The sequence below is a fragment of the Cygnus atratus genome, chromosome 33 (assembly GCF_013377495.2).
Source record: "Cygnus atratus isolate AKBS03 ecotype Queensland, Australia chromosome 33, CAtr_DNAZoo_HiC_assembly, whole genome shotgun sequence".
NCBI lineage: Eukaryota > Metazoa > Chordata > Aves > Anseriformes > Anatidae > Cygnus > Cygnus atratus.
Window position 1 is genome coordinate 1 of NC_066394.1, and position 18,511 is coordinate 18,511.

The 18,511-nt window shown below is 56.0% G+C and overlaps 3 protein-coding genes across 12 annotated transcripts; 2 read left to right on the plus strand and 1 right to left on the minus strand.

Annotated features, from left to right (window-relative positions):
• Positions 1-9,210, plus strand: MGAT1 (alpha-1,3-mannosyl-glycoprotein 2-beta-N-acetylglucosaminyltransferase). Of its 6 annotated transcripts, none has more exons than XR_007709201.1 (3): positions 391-905; positions 8,126-8,228; positions 8,756-9,210. XR_007709201.1 is itself a non-coding variant. In XM_035570494.2 (2 exons), exon 2 carries the CDS (start codon positions 3,295-3,297, stop codon positions 4,651-4,653), a length of 1,359 nt encoding a protein of 452 aa, XP_035426387.1. In that variant the 5' UTR covers positions 1-905; positions 3,257-3,294; the 3' UTR covers positions 4,654-5,046. The 6 variants fall into 6 exon arrangements, 3 of the variants coding, with proteins under 3 accessions (XP_035426387.1, XP_050572062.1, XP_050572063.1); XR_007709202.1 differs by lacking the exon at positions 391-905 and adding an exon at positions 2,122-2,144; XR_004782216.2 differs by lacking the exon at positions 391-905 and adding an exon at positions 6,546-7,367.
• Positions 9,211-10,017: 807 nt separating this feature from the next.
• On the minus strand, positions 10,018-15,222 carry LOC118260311 (zinc finger protein RFP-like). Of its 5 annotated transcripts, none has more exons than XM_035570498.2 (7): positions 14,748-15,222; positions 14,121-14,252; positions 13,882-14,037; positions 13,755-13,777; positions 12,938-13,038; positions 12,507-12,554; positions 10,018-10,675 (listed from the first exon to the last, which is right to left on the minus strand). In XM_035570498.2, the coding sequence occupies exons 1-7, from the start codon at positions 15,078-15,080 to the stop codon at positions 10,152-10,154; spliced, it is 1,317 nt and encodes a 438-aa protein (XP_035426391.1). In that variant the 5' UTR covers positions 15,081-15,222; the 3' UTR covers positions 10,018-10,151. The 5 variants fall into 5 exon arrangements, with proteins under 5 accessions (XP_035426391.1, XP_035426393.1, XP_035426390.1 ...); XM_035570500.2 differs by having other exon boundaries at positions 12,938-13,035; positions 14,121-14,255; XM_035570497.2 differs by having other exon boundaries at positions 14,121-14,255.
• A 2,209-nt stretch (positions 15,223-17,431) lies between these two features.
• LOC118260313 (histone H1.5-like) lies at positions 17,432-17,974 on the plus strand. Its single transcript, XM_035570505.1, has one exon. It carries the CDS (start codon positions 17,432-17,434, stop codon positions 17,972-17,974), a length of 543 nt encoding a protein of 180 aa, XP_035426398.1.
• Positions 17,975-18,511: the final 537 nt, after the last annotated feature.

Consider the following 18,511-nt stretch of genomic DNA (forward strand, 5'->3'; position numbering starts at 1 on the left):
GGCCCTATAGGGCCGGGGGGTTCCCCTATACCCTACAGGGCCTGGGGGGCCCTTTTACCCCTTCCCCCCTTTTTTCTCCTCCTTTTTCCCTCCTTTTTCCCTTTTTTCCCTCCTTTTTCCCTTTTTTCCCCCTTTTTTACCTCATTTTCCCCCCCACTTCTCCCCTCTTTCCCTCTTTTTTCCCCTCTTTTTTCCCCGTTTGAATACCAGGCGCCCTCCCCTGTCCCCTCTGTGGGGGCTGGGGGGGGGGGGGGTCTCCCTTATTCCCTATGGGGATTTAGGGGGGCTCCTTTTCCCCTTTTCTTCCCCATTTCCCCTTTTCTTCCCTTTTCCTTTCCCCTTTTCCCCTCTTTTTTCACCCTTTTCCCTTTTTCCCCTTCTTTTACCCCATTCTTTCCCTATGGGGACAGCGGGGGGGTGTTATATTGGGGGACATTTTGGGGCCTGTTGATCCCATGGGGACATTTTGGGGCCGTTTTATCCCATAGGGACATTTTGGGGCCGTTTTATCCCATGGGGACATTTTAGGGCCGATTTACCCCATGTGGACGTTTTTATTTTTTAATTTATTACCCCGAAGGGATATTTTGGGGGGCCGATTTATTCCGTGTGGACGTTTTGGGGCCGCCCCATGCCCGAGGGATTTGGGGGGCGGGAGGAGGAAGGGCTCGAGGGGGCTCCTGCGTGAAAATAACCCAACTTTTTAACTTTTTTCCCTTTTTTTCCCCCCATTTTTCAGAGCTTGCCACGGCCGGACGGAGGCAGCAGAGCCCGCAGCTCCCAGCCGACCCCGCAGCGAGCCCTCGCCCCAAAACCCCGAGGGATCGAGCCCTTGGGGGGCCCTAAAAAGGGGGGGGGGGGGGTGTGGACCCCAGCGACCCCCCTCCCCCTGGCCCCGCAGCCAGGTAAGCGCCGAATTTTTACTTTTTTTTCCCCAAAAGGGAAACGTTTTCCGCGCTTTTCCGTCCCGGAATGGGTTTTAATCCCTTGTAAAACGGGGAAAAAAATGGGGATTTTAGGGAACCGGGGGCGTTAGGGGGAGGCTCGATGGCGGATTTTTGCCGCGCCGCCATCGAGAACCTCGTGAAAAAGCCCCCCCCCCCCCCCCCCAAAAAAAATGCAAAATTGAGTATTAATTTTATTATTAAATGAGTATTTTTTTAATTTATGGGATGCTTCGGGCCCCGTTCCGGTGCCCTTGTTGAGCTCCGGCTTCAGGCTCGGCGTGAAGAGCCCGGACAAGCGAGAAAAAAAAAAAAAAAAAAACACCTCGAATCTCTCGGTTTTGCCCAAATCTGGCGAAAATTGCTTTATTTTGCCTCGTCCTTGAAGCAAAACAGAAAGGACTGGGAATAAATAAATAAAAAAAAAAAAAACCAAACGAGGGGGGAAAAGGGGAATCGTTTGGGATTTCCCGACGCCAGCGCTGATTTACGCCACTCCCGGGAAGTTTCTCCGTCCCGGGACCCCGCGGTGCCCCGTTCCCCTCTCGGATGAAAGGAGGAGCCCGTTTTGGGTAAAAAACCGAAGAATTTGGGGCTGGCAGAACGAGGTTCTCGTGTTGTTGGTGCGGGCGGGGTCCCGCCGGCCCTAATCCCCCTTTCCCCCGGCCGCAAGGGCAGGGAAAAATCCCCGGCCGCGCTTACTCAGCGCCGGCGCCTCTTCCCCTCGTCCTTCCCCGGCCCCTTTTTGGGCCAAAAAAAGGCGATTTTGGGGGCTGGCCGCGAGCGACGCCGCCTGCTTCCCCCCCCCCCCCCCCCCAGGTAGGCTGCTTTTTCCCCTACGGGTACGCGGCGACCCTATAACCCCGCAGGGGGTTAATCCCCCCCCCCCCGGGGCTGCTTTACTTGCTCAGGGACCCCAAATAAGCTTAAAAAATCCCCAAATTCACCTTTTTTTTTGTTGTTTTTTTTTTATTCTCCCCCCCCCCTTTTCCCCCCCTCTTTTCCGGCCCCGCGCCGTTAACCCTTGAGCTGCCGGGGCCCAGGCAAGCCGCCCGCCCTCCCCCCGCGGGGGGTTGAGCAATCCTTTATCTGCCCTTTTTTTTTTTTTCTTCCCCTTTTTTTAAATGTTTTTTTCCCCTTTTCCCCCCCCCCTCTCCGCCCCTTTCCTCCCCTTGCTGACGTGTTCCCTCCAGGAGCCGGGTGAGTAAAAACTCGTGCGGGATGCGGCCCCGGGAAGCTTCGGGGGGGGGGGGGGGGGGGGGGGCTTCCCTTTGGCTTTTTTCTTTTTTTTAATCCGTTCCCCCCCCCCCCCCCCCCCCTTCTTTTTCACCCCAAACTCGCCCCCATTTCCTTCCCACCTCCCAAACCCGGCCCCGGCGCCTTTAATGTTTCACGCGAGCGGACTCTGCCCCTCGCCTCCGAGGGGGGGGTTCGGCCCCGCGCTGGGGATCTCGGCCTTTTTTGTGGCCTTATTTAATTTATTTAGACTTTATTTCTTATTTTTTTTTTGGTGTTTTGCCTTTTTTCCCCCCCCCCAGCCCGGCCTCGGTGCCACGTCTCTCGGGGGGAGGCTCCCGGGTGAGTTCGGGCCGCGGGCGTTTCGCTTCCTCTCGGGGTTTCCTCCGGCGGGTGCTGCCCTCGTGGTGCTGGGGGTCCTAAAAGGGGCTTTTTATGGGGGCTGAGCTTTTCCCGGTGCCTCGTCCCACCCTAAAATCACTTTTTCCCCCCTTTTTTTGGGGTTGCCCAACTTGGGGTGGGCTTTTGGGGCTCGCTAACCCCTCTTCCAGGTCCGTGGCGGCGCAGTGAGCTTTTCCCGGTGCCTCATCCCACCCTAAAATCACTTTTTTCCCCCCTTTTTATGGGGTTTCCCAACTTGGGGTGGGCTTTTGGGGCTCAAAACCCTCGTGTGTGTCCCCCCGCAGGTCCGTGGCGGCGCAGTGAGCTTTTCCTGGTGCCCCGTGTCCCCCTAAAATCACTTTTTCCCCCCTTTTTATGGGGTTGCCCAAATTGGGGTGGGCTTTTGGGGCTCGCTAACCCCTCTTCCAGGTCCATGGCGGCGCAGTGAGCTTTTCCTGCTGCCCTGTGTCCCCCTAAAATCACTTTTTCCCCCTTTTTATGGGGTTGCCCAAATTGGGGTGGGCTTTTGGGGCTCGCTAACCCCTCTTCCAGGTCCATGGCGGCGCAGTGAGCTTTTCCTGCTGCCCCGTGTCCCCCTAAAATCACTTTTTTCCCCCTTTTTATGGGGTTTCCCAACTTGGGGTGGGCTTTTGGGGCTCAAAACCCTCGTGTGCGTGTCCCCCCCACCCCCGCAGGTCCATGGCGGCGGAGTGAGCGGCGGCGCGGGTGAAGGATGCTGAAGAAGAGCAGCCTGGTGCTGTGGGGGGCGGCGCTCTTCGTCGCCTGGAACGGCCTCCTCCTCCTCTTCCTCTGGAGCCGCCCGCCCGCCCCGGCCTTCTCCTCCTCCTCCTCCTCCTCCTCCTCCTCCTCCGCCGCCGCCGAGCGCGGCCGCCTGACGGAGGAGGTGATCCGCCTGGCGCAGGATGCCGAGGCCGAGCTGGAGCGCCAGAAGGAGCTCCTGCGCCAAATCCACCGCTACAGCGGGCTCTGGGGCCGCCGCCGCCGCGCCCCTACGAAAGCCCCGGCCCCTTCCCCGACCCCCCCGGCGCCCGATAACGCCGCCGCCGTGCTGCCGGTGCTGGTGATGGCTTGCGACCGCAGCACGGTGCGCCGGTGCCTGGATAAGCTCCTGCGCTACCGGCCCTCGGCCCAACGCTTCCCCGTCATCGTCAGCCAGGACTGCGGGCACGCCGAGACGGCGCGGGTCATCGCCTCGTACGGCGACGCCGTGGCGCACATCCGGCAGCCCGAGCTCGGGGACGTGGCGGTGCCGGCCGAGCACCGCAAATTCCAGGGCTATTACAAAATCGCTCGGCACTACCGCTGGGCGCTGGGCCAGGTCTTCCGCACCTTCCGCTACCGCGCCGCCATCGTGGTGGAGGACGATCTGGAAGTGGCCCCGGATTTTTTCGAGTATTTCCAAGCCGCCTTCCCGCTCCTCCTCGCCGACCGCAGCCTCTGGTGCGTCTCGGCGTGGAACGACAACGGCAAGGAGCAGATGGTGGACGCCGGGCAGGCCGAGCTGCTCTACCGCACCGATTTCTTCCCCGGTTTGGGCTGGCTGCTCCTCGCCGAGCTGTGGGACGAGCTGGAGCCCAAGTGGCCGCGGGCTTTTTGGGACGATTGGATGCGGCAGCCCGAGCAGCGGCGGGGCCGCTCGTGCATCCGCCCCGAGGTGTCCCGCACCATGACTTTCGGCCGCAAAGGGGTGAGCCACGGGCAGTTTTTCGACCAGTACCTGAAATTCATCAAGCTCAACGACCGCTTCGTGCCTTTCACCCAGCTGGACCTCTCCTACCTCAAAAAGGAGGAGTACGAACGCTCCTTCCTGCCCCGCGTCTACGCGGCGCCCGAGGTGCGGGTGGAGGAGCTGCAGGGCAACCAGCGCCGGGAGCTGGGCACCGTCCGCGTGCAGTACAGCGGCCGCGACTCCTTCAAAGCCTTCGCCAAAGCCCTGGGGCTCATGGACGACCTCAAATCCGGCGTGCCCCGCGCCGGCTACCGCGGCATCGTCAGCTTCGTCTACCGCGGCCGGCGCGTCTACCTCGCGCCCCCCTCGGACTGGACGGGCTACGACCCCAGCTGGAGTTAGCGGCTCCGTTTATCGTCTTTTTTTTTTTTGGGGGGGGGGGGGTTATTTCCCCCCGATTTGCTTTTTTTTAATTATTTTTTGGTGTGTTTTTTTTTTTTCCGGGTGGGGGAGGTCTTAGCCGCGCGGGGGGCAGCCGCCTTGCCTCGCGCCGCCCCTGGGACTTATTTTTTTTTTGGGGGGGGGGGGGGGGGCAGCCGCCTCGTGCCACCCCCCCCCCCCGGGGTTTATTTTTTGGGGGGGGGGGAGGACGGGAGCAAAGGGGGAAACGTCCCTGCACCCAAATCCGCGGGGATTTACCCCAACCGGGGCTCCGCGTCGACAGCCGGAGCAGCGCCGCCGCCGCCGGCAGAAATTATTTTCCAGAATAAAAGGAAAAAGAACAACAAAAAAGAAAGAAAACAAACCCAAAAGCCTCGATTTTTTTTTTTTTTATTATTATTTTTTTGGTTCGCTGCGGCTCTCGGTGCGTCCTGGGCCCTATATTGCCTGGGCGCTACGGGCCGTAAAGTGGTCTATATGGGTTAGCTGACCCGGGGTCACGGTCCCTATGCGTAGGGTCGGGTCCCTATATGTGCCTATAGGGCCTCGGTGCTAGAGTTTAGGCCCCGTATGGTCTGGGACCCGCATCCGGCTGTGCGCTCTGGTCCCTATATTTCGTATGGCCTGGATCCCATCTACACGGGGCTCTGCCCCGTGTCCTGCTCCGTGCTGCTCCCCTCGCTATATCTGCCCCGTCCTACACCCCACTCGCCGCTCTGTGCGTTCTGCAGCGTCCTTTTTGCACGGGGGATTTATATTCGGGTCTGGGGGGGGTGTCATTTCTGCGGCCAAAAAGCCCTTTTTACTTCACAAAAGCCCCCCCCCCCCCTTTTTTTTTTTTTGGAGGTTATTTTCGATAAACCCCGAGCCGTGGCTCTGTTGAGGCCCGCGGGTTGCCCCGTGCCGAAGCGGGCAGTGAGGGGTCGGGGCGAGAGCAACAACCCGCTCGGTTTTGGGTTTTTTTAGGGGAAAAAATCGCCTCTTTTTGGAGCGTGGAAGGTTCCGAAACGGGACGATTAAATTGGGATAAAAAGAGGGGGAAAGGCCAGCGGGAGGGACCGGGTGAAGGGGTGAAAGTAGGGAGGGGAAAGCGATGCTGGGGATTTGCTGCTCCCCAGCGGGCTTCGGGTTAAATCGGGGCGATTTTGGGGAATATTTGGGGCCGTTTTCTCGCCCCGCGTGGCGCAAGAAGAGGGGGCGGGAGGTGCTGGGGGGGCCGAAGAGGCTGCGGCGATTTCCCCCCCCCCTGCCCCCAGCGTGGGGTTTCGCGGGTGGCGGGCGACGAAGGCGCCAAATCTTATTTTGAAGCTAAAAGCGTGGGGGGGAAAAAGGAGAAAAAAAAAAAAAAAAAAAAAAAAAAAAGAAAGGAAAAGGGGGCGGGGGGGGGGGATCACTTGGATCGTGAACACTTCTCGGGCGGTGGGGCGGCGCATCGAGCTTTTCTTAAACTCCTCCTCGGTTTGGGTCTCTTGCCAAGCTCTCTGCTCGCCCCCCCCCCCCCCCGGGGGGAAAGGCACAACTGAAATAAATGAATTAGCAGCGAACACCCCGGGGGCGGGGCGGGGAGGGCGCAGTCCTCACTCAGGTCCGCTCCCGCCCGTTGCCCGCCGCGCTCCGCCGCGCTCGCGGTCTTCAATCAGGTCCGCCCGGGAGGGCGGGGAGGGAGGGGGGAGCGGCCGGGTGGAACGACCAATGGGGGAGCCCCCACTGTGGGGGCGGCGACCAATCAGAGAGCGCCTGGCGCCTATAAAAGGCGGCGCCGAAGGGGCTCGCGGTCATTCTGGTGGGGGAAGCCATGGCGAGGGTGAAGCAGGCGGCGGGGGCGCAGCCGGCGCCTGTTAAAAAAGCAGCTAAAAAAGCTACGTTGAAGCCCTCTCCGACGTCTCTGGCTCCTCGGGCCTCAGCGCTGCGTAAAAAGCTTCGTTTTTCCCGGAAGCGCTCGTTTTTGCGGCTCCCTGCGGCGTTTATTCGCAGGCTGCTGGGGGGCTTTGGGCTCCACGCGGCCGCCCTGGCGGCGTTGCGGGTGGGCTGCGAGGTTCACCTCCTGGCTCTGCTCGAAGCCTGGGGGCTGTGCGCCCGCCACGCCAAGCGGGTCGCTGTCGAAGCTGCCGACGTGAGGCTGGTGAGGTGCATTCAGAGGAAAAGAGTCTGATTTTTTTTTTCCCTGCGGCGGTGCGGGGTGACTCAGGGCCTGCGGAGCAGCGCAGAAAGGCAGCTTTTTCTTTTGTTTGTGCTTGTTTGGTGTTTGTTTTGGCTTTGATGCGGGGACTTACGAGTTGAAGCGCTGTGAAACTTTTTCCTGATGAAAAGGAGAAGAAATAAGAGCCTCAGGAGCTCGTCTATCGTCCGAGCACGGTGCTGCCAAGAAGCGCTTTAATTTATTCGCGTGAGGAGCCGTTGGATGGCGTGGTGGAAGCGCGTTGCTTGTGCCAGAAGGTGCACTGTAGCAACCTCTTACGTTTTGAAAGCGACCTGATGGAAAAACTACCTCGTGGAGAAGAGGGAATTACAAATCCTCCGTGACTGAGGCTGCGCCGGGCTGTAATTTCGGTTTGGCGGTGATCCGCGCCGCTGTGGTTTGTCGATGGCCTGATTTAAGTTGTTGGGGCCCTGGGGATGAAACCAGCCGCCCTCCTCGGTGCCTCTCCTGGTGTTTTGTGCTCTCTCCTAGCCCGGTAAGCTGGGTTTTGGGGAGTGGGGCACAGCGAGGAGGTGAGCGGCAGCAGGCAGAGCAATTTGGGCTGCGAGGAGGGTTGTAACCCTGCTGAGTCCTGGGCTGTTGGCCCCACCCCAATCAGCCAGCGATGAGAGCGATTTATTACGCGCTTCAACTGGAGTAATGCGCTCCTGCTGTCTCAAGATGTTTTATTTGCCCCCTTGAGCCTGCTCCTTCCCCTCCCATTCGCTCACAGGTGGTAAAACGGTGACAAAACCCTGTCCCCGCATCCCAGCAACGATCGTGGCACCGTGTGAAGGCCCCGAGCGACCCGGGCAGAAACAGGACGTGGTTTTTGTACAATTTCTCCTCCGTGGGCTGAAAGCGCTCGGCGCAAGCTAAAAAATAACCCGAGTCCCCTCCCCGGCCCCAGGCAGGCGCTTGGGGAGGTGCCAGAGGACCTTTCCCCCCGAGGTTCCCTGCTCTGACCTCAGAGCAGATCCACGGAAGGGATCCCTGAGGGCTCTGGGTCCCTGTTACCGCCTTTACCCACCCTCGTGGCGTTTATTTTCCATTAAATCTCAGTTTTCCCCTTAATAGTTGCCTTTCCTCCTGTCTCTGGGCATCTGTTACCTTGTAAAACTCCCTTAAAATCTCAGTGTAGCAAATAGCCCCAATCTCACGCTAATTCCACCCAATATCACCACGCGCTTACTGTAATACCGCTCTGGGCAATACCCATTTTAACGGGGAAAATAAATTAATTTGCTTTTCCAGGGCCTGAGGCGGGTTTTAAAGGATTTTCCCCCAGGGTGGAGCTGTGTTATCAGCGCTGCGCCGGAGCCTTGTCCCCCTCCAGCAAGCTGCACGGGATTACCAGGTAAGAAGTGGAAAAACAGTGGAAAACTTTATTATAAATCCCCCCCCCCCTTTTTTTTTTTCTGGTGAGAAAAACCTTCCTTTCAGGGCTGTGTGCGTTCGCAATCCATAAATGGACTTTTTCACTTAAAAAAAAACAAACAAAAAACAACCTTCAGCACATCTAATATCTCCTCCATGCTGAATTTTTCCTTTTTGGGGGTATTTCTCCCCGTTTTTTGGGTACGCACGAGGTTGCACCTGGCTGGGTATGACCTGACCTGGGCTCAGTGCTGTGCTGGGGGGGGATTTGACCATCCCTGTGCCTACTCCTGTGGAGAATCTGATGCTCCAGGTGGTGATGAACCGGCTCCTGATCCTTTTTTTTTTTAACAAAATACTGAAAAAACTCCCCAAGGAAGGGGACAGCTGGGAGGTGCATGCCTCAACCTAGAAAGAAAACCCACCGAGAGAGGCTGAATGTGCGGACAAACGTGCTAATTCCTTCTTTTTTCTTTTTTTTCCTGTATTTTTTCCCCCTTTTCCAAGCAAGTGCTAGTGGGAAATAATCGGAGGGTTCAAGAAATCCACCAGAACCTGCAGAGGGCAGAGCTGCGATGCCTGCAGGAGGAGGAGAAGGGCATCCTGGTCAGCCTGGAGGCCAGAATCACCAAAATACTGGAGAAAAAAACCCACAATTTTGGCCCAAATGGCCACAATGCTACACAGAAAATGCCAGGAGCTTGATATCGGGATGCTCCAGGTGGGGAAACCCCCCCGGTGCTGAGCTTTGGGACCTCGTTTTCTTTTTTTTTTTTTGTCCCACCTTCTGCTCTCAGTCCTGATTAGAAGCTCTCATTTGGTGCCAGTTTCTTCCTCCAGGATGCTAAAAGCAAAAGGTGGATTTTTTCCCTCAAACAGACTTGATTTAACGTTTTCTCTGGGAAAGTGCCTTTTTTTTTTTCCCTTCCTCCTTCTGTAAAATATTAAAATGAAAATGGGAACCTCGGCGCAGCTTTTCCTACGGGGAAGGTGGGAGAAGCAAAGCGAGGGAGGCCACAGCTGTGGGAGTTGAGGATATTTCCCTTATTTGCAGGTTTCAGGACTTATTTCAGCAATTCTGAAACTCAAAGCAATTGCATTGAGTTTGGGGTCCGTCCTGTTGCGTTTAGGGGGAGTTTGGGGTCTTCAGTTGCGTTTAGGGGGAGTTTGGGGTCTTCAGTTGCGTTTAGGGGGAGTTTGGGGTCTTCAGTTGCGTTTAGGGGGAGTTTGGGGTCTTCAGTTGCGTTTAGGGGGGAGTTTGGGGTCTTCTGTTGCGTTTAGGGGGGAGTTTGGGGTCTTCTGTTGCGTTTAGGGGGGAGTTTGGGGTCTTCTGTTGCGTTTAGGGGGGAGTTTGGGGTCTTCTGTTGCGTTTAGGGGGGAGTTTGGGGTCTTCTGTTGCGTTTAGGGGGGAGTTTGGGGTCTTCTGTTGCGTTTAGGGGGGAGTTTGGGGTCTTCTGTTGCGTTTAGGGGGGAGTTTGGGGTCTTCTGTTGCGTTTAGGGGGGAGTTTGGGGTCTTCTGTTGCGTTTAGGGGGGAGTTTGGGGTCTTCTGTTGCGTTTAGGGGGGAGTTTGGGGTCTTCTGTTGCGTTTAGGGGGGAGTTTGGGGTCTTCTGTTGCGTTTAGGGGGGAGTTTGGGGTCTTCTGTTGCGTTTAGGGGGGAGTTTGGGGTCCGTCCAAAGCTGGTGTGGAGCAGGAGGGTGAAATTTAAGTGGGGTGAATCCTTTCTGCCTGGAAAAGAGGGGTGAAAGAAAAACCAGACGGAGCTGGGGATGTTTTTTTAGCGCTGTTTATTGAGCTCGGGGGCTGCGCGTGTGGGGACTTCTGCCAAGCTGGGCAGGATGTGGCGGTGGGGAGAAGCCTGGGGAGTTGGTTTGGGGCAAAACGTGAGGGTTTGGGGGATTTTTTTAGGGGCAAAAGGTGAGCAGGGCCGGCCCCTCTCCCAACCACAGCAGGGGCCGGAGCCTCTCTCCGGCGAACGCCGCCGGGGGAAAGGCGAAGATCTCGGCCTCGCTGTCGGCGTCGCGGAAAGCCACCCGCCCTCCTCCGTAATCCAGGGCCACCTCGATGCGTTTCGGCACCCGGGCCAGGGGCAGGCAGGTGGGGCTGGGCCAGGTGAGCGCCCGCAGCTGCCCCAACCACTGCCCCACTGCCCAAACGCCCCGCGCGGGGCTCAACCCGTAGCATCCCTTGCGGGGCACGAATTCCCGAGCCACCCCCAGAGCCCAGTCGGGCCCCGGCGGCACCTCCACGGCCCAACGGTGCCGCCCTTCAGCGAAGCCCTGGCGGCCCAGGACGCAACGGAGAGCCTCGAAGCGCTCGGAGCTCCCCGGAAGAGGGTCCCGAGGGGTTTTGCAGCGCCGGGCGCTGCGGCCGTCCGGAGACACCAAGATCTGGGGGTGAGCGGTGGCCGGGTCCAGGGTCACGCTCGCTGCGGGGAGAGGGGGGCTCGGTGCCTACGTCCTGATTGTTTGTTGCACCCCGTTACCGGCTCCAAATATTGCACCAAAATATCGGCTTCAAATATCGCACCCCACTGTCGGCTCCGGGAGTTGTACTAGGGCATCAGCTCCAAAAATTGCACCCCGATTATTAGCTCTGGAAGCTGAACCCGATTATCAGCTCCAAATATTGCTCCGGGTGTTGCACTGAAGCATCAGCTCCAAATATTGCACCAGAATATCGGTTTTGGGAGTCGAACCCAATTATCATCTCCAAATATTGCACCAGAATATCGGTTTTGGGAGTCGAACCCAATTATCAGCTCCAAATATTGCACCAGAATATCGGTTTTGGGAGTCGAACCCAATTATCAGCTCCAAATATTGCTCCAGAATATTGGCTCTGAGTGTTGAACCCAATTATCAGCTCCAAATATTGCACCAGAATATTGGTTTTGGGAGTCGAACCCAATTATCAGCTCCAAATATTGCACCAGAATATCGGTTTTGGGAGTTGAACCCAATTATCAGCTCCAAATATTGCACCAGAATATTGGTTTGGGGAGTCGAACCCAATTATCAGCTCCAAATATTGCACCCCAATATCAGCTCTGGGGTTTGAACCCAATTATCAGTTCCAAATATCAGCTCTGGGTATTGCACTAGAGCATCAACTCCAAATATTTCACCCCAGTATCAGCTCTGGGTGTTGTACTGGAGCATCGGCTCCAAATATTGCTCCCGATTATCAGCTCTGGGTGTCGAACCCGATTATCAGCTCCAAATATTGCACCAGAATATCGGTTTTGGGAATCGAACCCAATTATCATCTCCAAATATTGCACCAGAATATCGGTTTTGGGAGTCGAACCCAATTATCAGCTCCAAATATTGCACCAGAATATCGGTTTTGGGAGTCGAACCCAATTATCAGCTCCAAATATTGCACCAGAATATCGGTTTTGGGAGTCGAACCCAATTATCAGCTCCAAATATTGCACCAGAATATCGGTTTTGGGAGTCGAACCCAATTATCAGCTCCAAATATTGCACCAGAATATCGGTTTTGGGAGTCGAACCCAATTATCAGCTCCAAATATTGCACCAGAATATCGGTTTTGGGAGTCGAACCCAATTATCAGCTCCAAATATTGCACCAGAATATCGGTTTTGGGAGTCGAACCCAATTATCAGCTCCAAATATTGCACCAGAATATCGGTTTTGGGAGTCGAACCTAATTATCAGCTCCAAATATTGCACCAGAATATCGGTTTTGGGAGTCGAACCCAATTATCAGCTCCAAATATTGCACCAGAATATCGGTTTTGGGAGTCGAACCCAATTATCAGCTCCAAATATTGCACCAGAATATTGGCTCTGAGTGTTGAACCCAATTATCAGCTCCAAATATTGCACCAGAATATTGGTTTTGGGAGTCGAACCCAATTATCAGCTCCAAATATTGCACCAGAATATCGGTTTTGGGAGTCGAACCCAATTATCAGCTCCAAATATTGCACCAGAATATCGGTTTGGGGAGTCGAACCCAATTATCAGCTCCAAATATTGCGTATCCTATCAGCTCTGGGTGTTGCACCTGCTCCAAATACCGCTCCAGAATATCAGCCCTGGATTTTGCACTGGAGCATCAGCTCCAAATATTGCTCCCGATTATCAGCTCTGGGTGTCGAACCCGACTACCAGCTCCAAATATTGCACCAGAATCTCAGCTCTGGGTGTTTATACCCAATTATCAGCTCTGAATATTGATTATTGCACTGGAACGTGGGGTCTAAACGTGGCGCTGAAGCAGGATTTACCTTTCTGGTATCCCCCCAGGTCTTCCTCCAGGGAGCAAGCCAGGACATCTGGAAGCAGAGAAGACCCCGGAGATTTACACCCCTGCATCCAGCCGCTCCTTCCCCACCTCTTCTGGACATAAAGAGGGTTGGAGAACAACCCCGTGGTAAAGCTGGGGCACCCAGCTCCCTCCACACCTCGTTAATACCCTGATTTAATTGCTAATTAATAGTCTGCACCTCCCACCTGCAGCTCTCCCTCCCCTAAGGGTGCTATAATGGGTCTCTAGGGTGAAAATTATTTATTTTTTTTTTCAATTAACGGGTGTTTGGTGCGTTTGGACTTCCCAACCAAATTTTGCCAGCTCTTGGGTCTCTGCCCCCCCCCGCCCAGGCTTCGTTTGCTGCTCATTAAATCACCCCTTTTCCCCCCATTTCCCCCCCCCAGACACCTTTGAGCCGCTCCACCACCGCTGCCAGGGCGTTGTTTTTCTGGGAGAAGTCCTCGAGCTCCGCTTCGAGCTCCAGCGGCCGCGGCCTCCGCTCCGTGCTCCTCGTCGGGGGGGAAAAATCAGAATATTTAACGCCGCGGCTCCTGGCCAGGAAATCCCAAATCCCCCCCCAGTGTGCTGTAAAGCCAGGGGGAAAGCCAAAAATAGAGGATTTTGTGCCCCCAAAATAGAGGTGGTTTTTTTTTGTGCCCCAAAGTAGTGTTGTTTTTTTTTTTTTGTGCCCCAAAATAGAGGTGTTTTATGGCCCCAAAGTAGTGTTTTTTTTTTTTTTGTGCCCCAAAATAGAGGGGTTTGGGGCCCAAAAATAGAGGGGGTTGTGCCCCCAAAACAGAGGAGTTTCATGCCCCAAAAACAGATTTTTTAAGCCCCCAAAATAGAGGGGTTTTTGTGCCCCAAACTAGAGGAGTTTTTGTGCCCCCAAAATAGAGGATTTTATGGCCCCAAAATAGAGGGTTTTTTTGTGCCCCAAAAGTAGAGGATTTTTGTGCCTCAAAGTAGAGGTTTTGTGTGCCCCCAGAAATAGAGGAGTTTTGTGCCCCAAAGTAGAGGAGCTTTGTGCCCCCCAAATAGAGGATTTTACGCCCCAAATTAGAGGCATTTTTGCCCCAAAGTGGAGTTGTTGTTTTTTTTTTTTTCGTGGCCCCGAAGTAGCGGAGTTTTGTGCCCTAAACCAGAAGGTTTTGGCCCAGAAGTGGCATCTCAAAGCCGTGCTCCCAGTGATGGTTTTTGCCCAGCGGAGAGAAACCCCCCCCGGTACCTGCTCGGGGTGATGCTGCAATCCTGGGGGGGAGGAAGGGAGAGAGAGGCTCAGGCTCTGTTTGCGTGCAAAGAAAAAAAACCTTAAAAAATTGGGTTTTTAGGGGGGGGGGGGGCGTTTGGCTCACCCATCGATCTCCGCCGGCTTGCCGGCCCTTGGCCTCCTCCAGCCCGCGCCGCAGGTGGCCCAGGCGGGCCAGCAGCCGCGATTCCTGCTGGCCCACGAGCCCCCGCAGCCCCCCCAGCACCGCCAGCAGCTTCTGCCTCTCGGCCTCCACTCGTGCCTGGGGAGGAAGCAAAAGGAGGCTGGCACCGGGAGGGGGTGGCTTCAGCCCGTTGTGCACCCCAAAATTGCCGTGGCACCCACCAGCAGCGCCTGCTGGCCCCCGTCCCCCCCCCCCGGGGGTGTCAGCGGCGCGGCAGCTCCCTCGTCCTCTTGTGGGTTTTTTGGGGGGGGTCCGAGGTGCTCCTGGGGCGCGGAGGAGGACGGGGTGGGTTCCTGCTGCGGGTGGGAAAAAGGGTCAGCAGCCCGAAAGCACCTGGGTTTGTCGGGGGTCCCGTCCTGCTCCTCCTCTTGGCTGAGCTGCACCAGCTCCCGAAACCCCCCCTAAAAGCCCCCAAACCCCATTAAACACCCCCCTTTTCCCTCCCTCTTTTGGGGAGACCTTTTTGGGGAGACCTTTTGGGGGGGGGGGGGGGTCCCCCTTTTTTTCCCACGGTGCAGGCGCTGGGGTTTAAATCGCCCTCGTTTTCGGCTGCCACCCCTCCCGCTTCCTCCAAACTCACGCAAAACCCTACGAACGGCAGCGTTTCAGCCCCGTTTTCTCTCTCGGACGCTGGGGGGGGGGAAGGCGGAGAGCTTCGCCCCGTGGTGGAAAGGACCCGTTTGGGGCTGAGCTTTAAGGGAAATCATTATTATTTATTTTTTTTTTTGGGGGGGGAGGGGGGGGATTCTCTCGTGCCCGAGCGTTTTTGGCCACGGGGCCTGGCTCACCCGGTCCTCGAGGTGGGCGCGACGCTCGCCGTGAGCACCGCCAGCCCGGCTCGCGGCCGGCAGGCCCAAATCCTGCTCCTCCGCCACCAGCTCCCGCACGGCGGCCACCACGTTGGCCAGCTGCCGGTTGGGGCGGAAGGCGCCGCGGGGGAAAGGCAGGCGGCACTGGGGGCACGATGCGGCCCCGCCGCCCTTCTGGGCGCAGCGAGCGACGCAGGCGTGGCAGAAGTTGTGGCCGCAGGCCAGGAGCATCACGGGCCGGCGGAAAAAATCCAAGCAGACGGCGCAGGTGGCTTCCTCCCGGAGGTTTCTCACCGCGTTTCCCTCGGCCATGTCTCGTCGGAGTTGTTGAGGCCGGCGGAGGAACGCCCACGCCGAGGGGCCGGGCGCTGGTTTTCCTGGAAGCCGGCCGTAAACACGGCGGGGTTTAAAGCGAAAGGGAAAAAAAAAAAAAAGAAAAGAAAGAAAGAAAGGAAGAAAGAAAAAGAAAGGAAGAAAGAAACCCCACCCAAGTCGGAAGCGAAGAGGAAGAGGAAGGAGAAGTGCTGCGAGGACTTCGAGCTGGAGGTGGCGTTACGGCGGCCTTGAGCTGAGGCTGCCAGGCTCTTTCTCCCAGAAAGGAATGCAGTACGTTCCTTGATTTAATAACTCATTCAGCGAACCGAACTGAACGAGGGCTTCCGATGTGGAACGTTCACGTGGAGAGATCATAACCCGCTTTTTTTTTTTTTTTAAAGGCTTACCCAGAGGTTTTGACGGTTGTGAATTGCGCGGATAAAAAAGTAAAATGACCGCAATATTCTCAAACAGGGTCGTAAAAACAACCGGGGTCTGAGCCCCAAATTAATCCGCTTTGGTTTTTTTCCCCAGGCAAACCACAGCAACTCCCCGGAGTTGGCTCGCAGCGAGGGTAAAAAGAGGCAGGAGTGATGCAGAAACCCAGTGGGCATTTGCTAAAAATAGAATAAAATGAAATAGAATAAAATAAAATTAAATTAAAATAAATAAAATAAAAAATAAAATAAAAAGTAAAATAAAAAGTAAAATGAAAATAAAATAAAAAGTAAAATAAAAAGTAAAATAAAAATAAAATAAAAAGTAAAATAAAAAATAAAATAAAAAGTAAAATAAAAATAAAAATAAAAATAAAAATAAAAATAAAAAATATAAATAAAATATAAATAAAATATAAATAAAATAATAAAAATGCTGCAAAATCCCGTTAATAAACCCCAAAAGCGCCCCGTTGAGAGGCGGGGCCGGAGGGGCCGAGCTAGGCTCCCCTTAACGGATCGGAAAGGCGCGTTCTCATTGGTTGGTCGCGCGCAGCCAATAGGAAAGCGCAGCTCGGCGGGCAGCCAATAGGAGGAGGAGATTTTGATCCCCCTCCCCGCGCCGCACACGCGCTGGGGGGGACTCGAGGGGCCGTTGGTGCGCGGTGATGGGGCGCGAGAAAACGGAAAAAAAAATAAAATTAAAAATAAGAAAGGAAAAGAAATCCTGGCAGATCTCGGGGTAGAAGAAAAATGGAAAGGAAAAAGATAATCCCTTCCCTTTCCCTTTCCCTTTCCTTTCCCTTCCCTTTCCCTTTTCCCTTTCCCTTTCCTTTCCCTTTTCCCTTTCCCTTTCCCTTTTCCTTACCTTTCCCTTTTCCCTTTCCCTTTCCTTTCCCTTTTCCCTTTCCCTTTCCCTTTCCCTTTCCCTTTCCCTTTCCTTTCCCTTTTCCCTTTCCCTTTTCCCTTTCCCCTTCCATTTTCCCTTTCCCTTTCCCTTTCCCTTTCCCTTTCCCTTTCCCTTTCCCTTTCCCTTTCCCTTTTCCCTTTCCCTTTTCCCTTTTCCTTTCTGTTTTTTAATCTTTTCCTTTCCTTTCCTCCAGGAAACACCTAGCACAGGGCTTTAATCAACAGGATGCTAATTTCAAGCTTCATTAAATCTTGGTTGCTTCAGCTACTTCTCCCTCCCAAGAGGGAGCCCAGCTTGCAAGCGACAGCGGGGGAATCCAGAGCTGTGCTGGATAAAAATATCCCTCCAGAAACTGTTATTTCTCTCCATCTCTACTTTTTAATTTCTAGAAGGAAATTAAATTGCATGCGGAAGCAAGCCAGCGTCACTGCTTATGGGAGGTTTATTTTTCACTTATAAACAGGTCTTGGAGTTCCAGTGTCCTGGGGCAAGGATGTGTTGCACCTGCTGGATGTTTGCCCCCGTGGTTTGGCTTTCTGGGGCAAAATCCTGCATTTTAGGAGACTTTAACTCGGCTTTTCTGGAGCCGGGGAAAAAAAGCCCCAGCTTTTCTGGAGCCGTACCGCCGGAGAGCTATGGAGAAGGGATGAACCTGCCTCTGGCTGTTCCCTTCCCAGGGCTAGGGGATGCGTTTTTTTGGGGGGGAAACACCCATTTTTGGGGTGGAAAAATGCGTTTTGGAGGCAGCGGGAGCCCAGCTCGGGATTGGGGGGGGGGGGGGGGGAGAGGGAGCAGGGGCGCGCGGCGGTTGACCCTGTTGCGTCCGCCGGGGAGGGGAGGGGGGATGAGGGAGAGGGGACGTTGATTCGGTTCCGTCCGGCCCGGTGCTATATAAAGGGGCCGCGGGGGCCCCGCCGCCCCGCAGTCGGAGGTCGGCGGCGGCGAGAGCGGGAGCGGCGGCGAGCGGAGCGGGGGGAGCGGCAGCGGCAGGGGCAGCGGCCATGCCTCGCGGCAACGCGCTGTCCCAGCCTTCCACCTCCCGGGCGGCCTTAGAGGCGCAGCTGCCGAAGAAGCGGGGGCGGCCGTCGCTGTCGGACCTCATCCTCCGCGCCGTCTGCGTCTCCACGGCTCGCAAAGGCGCCTCGCTGGCTCTCATCAAGAAGACGCTGGCCACCGAGGGATACGATGTGGTGAGGAACAGCGGCCGCCTCAAGGCGGCGCTCGGCGCTTTGGTCACCAAGGGGCTCCTGCGGCGTGTGACCGGCACGGGCATCGCCGGCTCGTTCCGTATCGGTCGCGTCGGTAAGGAGCGCATGGAGGGAGCCGCGCGGCGCGGGAGGGCGGCCGGCGAAACCCGCCAGCGCCCCGCGGGGAAGACGAAGGGCCCGAGGCGCGCTGTCAAAGCCACCCCGCAGCGGCTGAAGAAGCCGAGAAGACCGCGGGGCAAGGCCGCGGTGGCACCAGCGGAGCCGGCGGCCGAGGGTCCGGAGGCAACCGAGCGCCCGGAGACGGCGGCGGCGGCGGCGGCCGAGGAGGAGCGTTAGGAGCGCGGCGGAGAACGCAATAAAACCTTAAACCCAAAGGCTCTTTTAAGAGCCACCCCCGAGAGCTCAGCAGAGGGGCTGTTCGCGCGGGGGGCAGGGAGGGAGGCGCCGCCCGCGGTCCCTCGAAGAGCCCCGGGGAACGGCGGCGGCGGCGGCGGCGGCGGCTCCTCCTCCACCGGCGGAGCCCGGAGACCCCGGGGCGGCGGAGCAGGGAGCGCGCTGCTGCCCGGCCCCGCGCGGGGTTCTCAATCAGGTCCGGCCGCAGTTCTCAATCCGGTCCGCCGCCACAGCGGGACCCGACTCTTCCCCCCCCCCCCCCCCCGCCCCTTGCACGGCAACCGGGAAGGAGAAAAGAATCCAATAAATTGCCCTTTTTTTTCTTTTTTTTCTTTTTTTTCTTTTTTTTCTTTTTTTTTCTTTTTTTTTCTTTTTTTTCTTTTTTTTCTTTTTTCTTTTTTCTTCTTTTTTTTTTCTTTTTTCTTTTTTTCTTTATTTTTCTTTTTTTCTTTTTTCTTTTTTTTCTTTTTTCTTTTTTTC